At 38.1% G+C, this 4388-nt stretch overlaps 1 protein-coding gene across 1 annotated transcript; it reads right to left on the reverse strand.

The window, feature by feature from the left end:
• Positions 1-411: 411 nt before the first annotated feature.
• On the reverse strand, positions 412-2964 carry LOC129922426 (eukaryotic translation initiation factor 2-alpha kinase PK4-like). The gene has a single exon (XM_056008427.1). It carries the CDS (start codon positions 2962-2964, stop codon positions 412-414), a length of 2553 nt encoding a protein of 850 aa, XP_055864402.1.
• Positions 2965-4388: the final 1424 nt, after the last annotated feature.

Here is a 4388-nt window from a genome sequence, read left to right on the forward strand (position 1 = left end):
AGGTTGAGGCATTGTAAAGACGAGCATTCCTTTCGATCATACCAGCAAGGTCAAACGAGGGACCATGATGATTCAACAAACCATGGTCTGATTATCTATTCCAGTAGTGGCGATCTGATGATCATTCTTTATCTCTTAAAACAGAAGAAGCTAGTCGATATATTTGGGAATACGTTCAGGTTTGTTTTAGACGAGAGCATAAAAGGGTATTTTGTATATACATACAAAGCTTATATCAACTCAATCTGTCTGTCTGTGTGTCTGTCCGTCTGGCCAAATTTTGTACACGTTATTTCATCGAAACGCAATCTCATATCAAGCTGAAATTTTGCACAATTATTTCTTTTACCTGACAACACAAGAATCAATAACAAAAAATACCCATTAGTTAAATTAAATATTGTTAATAAATTACATTGTTTGGTTTCTCAAACTGTTGTCACACGTCTTGTTGCCATACGTCTTGTTGTCATACGTCTTGTTATCATACGTCTTGTTGTCATACGTCTTGTTGTCACACGTCTTGTTGTCACACGTCTTGTTGTCACACGTCTTGTTGCCATAAGTCTTGTTGTCATACATCTTACTGTCATACGTCTTGCTGTCATACGTCTTGCTGTCATACGTCTTGCTGTCATACATCTTACTGTCATACGTCTTGCTGTCATACATCTTACTGTCATACGTCTTGCTGTCATATGTCTTGCTGTCATACGTCTTGCTGTCATATGTCTTGCTGTCATACATCTTACTGTCATACGTCTTGTTGTCATACGTCTTGCTGTCATACATCTTACTGTCATAAGTCTTGCTGTCATACATCTTACTGTCATACGTCTTGCTGTCATATGTCTTGCTGTCATACGTCTTGCTGTCATATGTCTTGCTGTCATACATCTTACTGTCATACGTCTTGTTGTCATACGTCTTGCTGTCATACATCTTACTGTCATAAGTCTTGCTGTCATACATCTTACTGTCATACGTCTTGCTGTCATACGTCTTGCTGTCATACATCTTACTGTCATACGTCTTGCTGTCATACGTCTTGCTGTCATACATCTTACTGTCATACGTCTTGCTGTCATACATCTTACTGTCATACGTCTTGTTGTCATATGTCTTGCTGTCATACGTCTTGCTGTCATATGTCTTGCTGTCATACATCTTACTGTCATACGTCTTGTTGTCATACGTCTTGTTGTCATACGTCTTGTTGTCATACGTCTTGCTGTCATACGTCTTGCTGTCATACGTCTTGCTGTCATACATCTTACTGTCATACGTCTTGCTGTCATATGTCTTGTTGTCATACGTCTTGTTGTCATATGTCTTGCTGTCATACGTCTTGCTGTCATACGTCTTGCTGTCATACGTCTTGCTGTCATACGTCTTGTTGTCACACGTCTTGTTGTCATACGTCTTGTTGTCATACGTCTTGCCGTCATACGTCTTGCTGTCATACGTCTTGTTGTCACACGTCTTGTTGTCATACGTCTTGTTGTCATACGTCTTGCCGTCATACGTCTTGTTGTCATACGTCTTGCTGTCATACATCTTACTGTCATACGTCTTGTTGTCATACGTCTTGTTGTCATACGTCTTGTTGTCATACATCTTACTGTCATACGTCTTGTTGTCATACGTCTTGTTGTCATACGTCTTGTTGTCATACGTCTTGTTGTCATACGTCTTGTTGTCATACGTCTTGCTGTCATACGTCTTGTTGTCATACGTCTTGTTGTCATACGTCTTGTTGTCATACATCTTACTGTCATACGTCTTGTTGTCATACGTCTTGTTGTCATACGTCTTGTTGTCATACGTCTTGTTGTCATACGTCTTGTTGTCATACGTCTTGTTGTCATACGTCTTGTTGTCATACGTCTTGCTGTCATACGTCTTGTTGTCATACGTCTTGCTGTCATACGTCTTGCTGTCATACGTCTTGTTGTCATACGTCTTGTTGTCATACGTCTTGCTGTCATACGTCTTGTTGTCATACGTCTTGTTGTCATACGTCTTGTTGTCATACGTCTTGCTGTCATACGTCTTGTTGTCATATGTCTTGTTGTCATACGTTTTGTTGTCATACGTCTTGCCGTCATACGTCTTGTTGTCACACATCTTGTTGTCATATGTCTTGTTGTCACACATCTTGTTGTCATATGTCTTGTTGTCATACGTCTTGTTGTCACACATCTTGTTGTCATATGTCTTGTTGTCATATGTCTTGTTGTCATACGTTTTGTTGTCATACGTCTTGTTGTCATACGTCTTGCTGTCATACGTCTTGTTGTCATATGTCTTGTTGTCATACGTTTTGTTGTCATACGTCTTGCCGTCATACGTCTTGTTGTCACACATCTTGTTGTCATATGTCTTGTTGTCACACATCTTGTTGTCATATGTCTTGTTGTCATACGTCTTGTTGTCACACATCTTGTTGTCATATGTCTTGTTGTCATATGTCTTGTTGTCATACGTTTTGTTGTCATACGTCTTGCCGTCATACGTCTTGTTGTCACACATCTTGTTGTCATATGTCTTGTTGTCACACATCTTGTTGTCATATGTCTTGTTGTCATACGTCTTGTTGTCACACATCTTGCTGTCATATGTCTTGCTGTCATACGTCTTGTTGTCATATGTCTTGCTGTCATACGTCTTGTTGTCATATGTCTTGCTGTCATACGTCTTGTTGTCATATGTCTTGTTGTCATATGTCTTGCTGTCATACGTCTTGTTGTCATATGTCTTGCTGTCATACGTCTTGTTGTCATATGTCTTGCTGTCATATGTCTTGCTGTCATATGTCTTGTTGTCATATGTCTTGCTGTCATACGTCTTGTTGTCATACGTTTTGTTGTCATATGTCTTGCTGTCATATGTCTTGCTGTCATATGTCTTGCTGTCATACGTCTTGCTGTCATATGTCTTGCTTTCACATTCCTCTCGCTTCATCTCTCTTCTTTAACTTCCACACAGATATTTATTAACATGAACTACACCAGACCTCCACATGGTTACATCACAATCTATCCAGCCTTCACAACCAAACAACCCGCCCTCCTTTACTCGTGGTTACATCAGAATTTATCAAGCCTTCACAACCAAACAACCCGCCCTCCTTTACTCATGGTTACATCAGAATATATCCAGCCTTCACAACCAAACAACCCGCCCTCCTTTACTCATGGTTACATCAGAATCTATCCAGCCTTCACAACCAAACAACCCGCCCTCCTTTACTCATGGTTACATCAGAAACACGCACACACAGCCCATAACAAAGGGCTTCATTATAGTTTGGAAATGTGGAATTAAATAGGAAATACAACCGCTATTAAATATAAAGAAATCAACTCAAAGGCTTGTTTTACTTTCACTTTTCAAAAACAGCTTTTTTATATCGTCACTTAAGTGACGTGAATGGATTATGAATGGTTTGATTTAGAAATTGCTCCGATAGCTTAAACTTAATGTAAAGATGTTTCTACTGGTTTCTGTTAGTAAGTAAGACAAAAGTACCGTTCTTCTGAGCACATCAACTTATGAAGAAGTTAGTCTCGTGCTGGAAACCAGACACAATAAGTACCGTAACCTATCGCCACTTTCAGTGCTCTGCTTAGTGTTATTGAATTTGTTTGAAACAAAAATAACTGTCTAACAAAGATGTAAATTGTTCCTATGGCACAAAGTTGTTTGAAACAAATACAACTGTCTAACAAAGATGTAAATTTTTCCTATGGCACAAAGTTGTTTGAAACAAATACAACTGTCTAACACAGATGTAAATTGTTCCTATGGCACAAAGTTGTTTGAAACAAATACAACTGTCTAACACAGATGTAAATTGTTCCTATGGCACAAAGTTGTTTGAAACAAATACAACTGTCTAACACAGATGTAAATTGTTCCTATGGCACAAAGTTGTTTGAAACAAATACAACTGTCTAACAAAGATGTAAATTGTTCCTATGGCACAAAGTTGTTTGAAACAAATACAACTGTCTAACAAAGATGTAAATTGTTCCTATGGCACAAAGTTGTTTGAAACAAATACAACTGTCTAACAAAAATGTAAATTGTTCCTATGGCACAAAGTTGTTTGAAACAAATACAACTGTCTAACAAAGATGTAAATTGTTCCTATGGCACAAAGTTGTTTGAAACAAATACAACTGTCTAACACAGATGTAAATTGTTCCTATGGCACAAAGTTGTTTGAAACAAAAACAACTGTCTAACACAGATGTAAATTGTTCCTATGGCACAAAGTTGTTTGAAACAAAAACAACTGTCTAACACAGATGTAAATTGTTCCTATGGCACAAAGTTGTTTGAAACAAAAACAACTGTCTAACACAGATGTAAATTGTTCCTAT

Source organism: Biomphalaria glabrata, chromosome 13 (genome assembly GCF_947242115.1).
Source record: "Biomphalaria glabrata chromosome 13, xgBioGlab47.1, whole genome shotgun sequence".
Classification (NCBI taxonomy): Eukaryota; Metazoa; Mollusca; class Gastropoda; family Planorbidae; genus Biomphalaria; species Biomphalaria glabrata.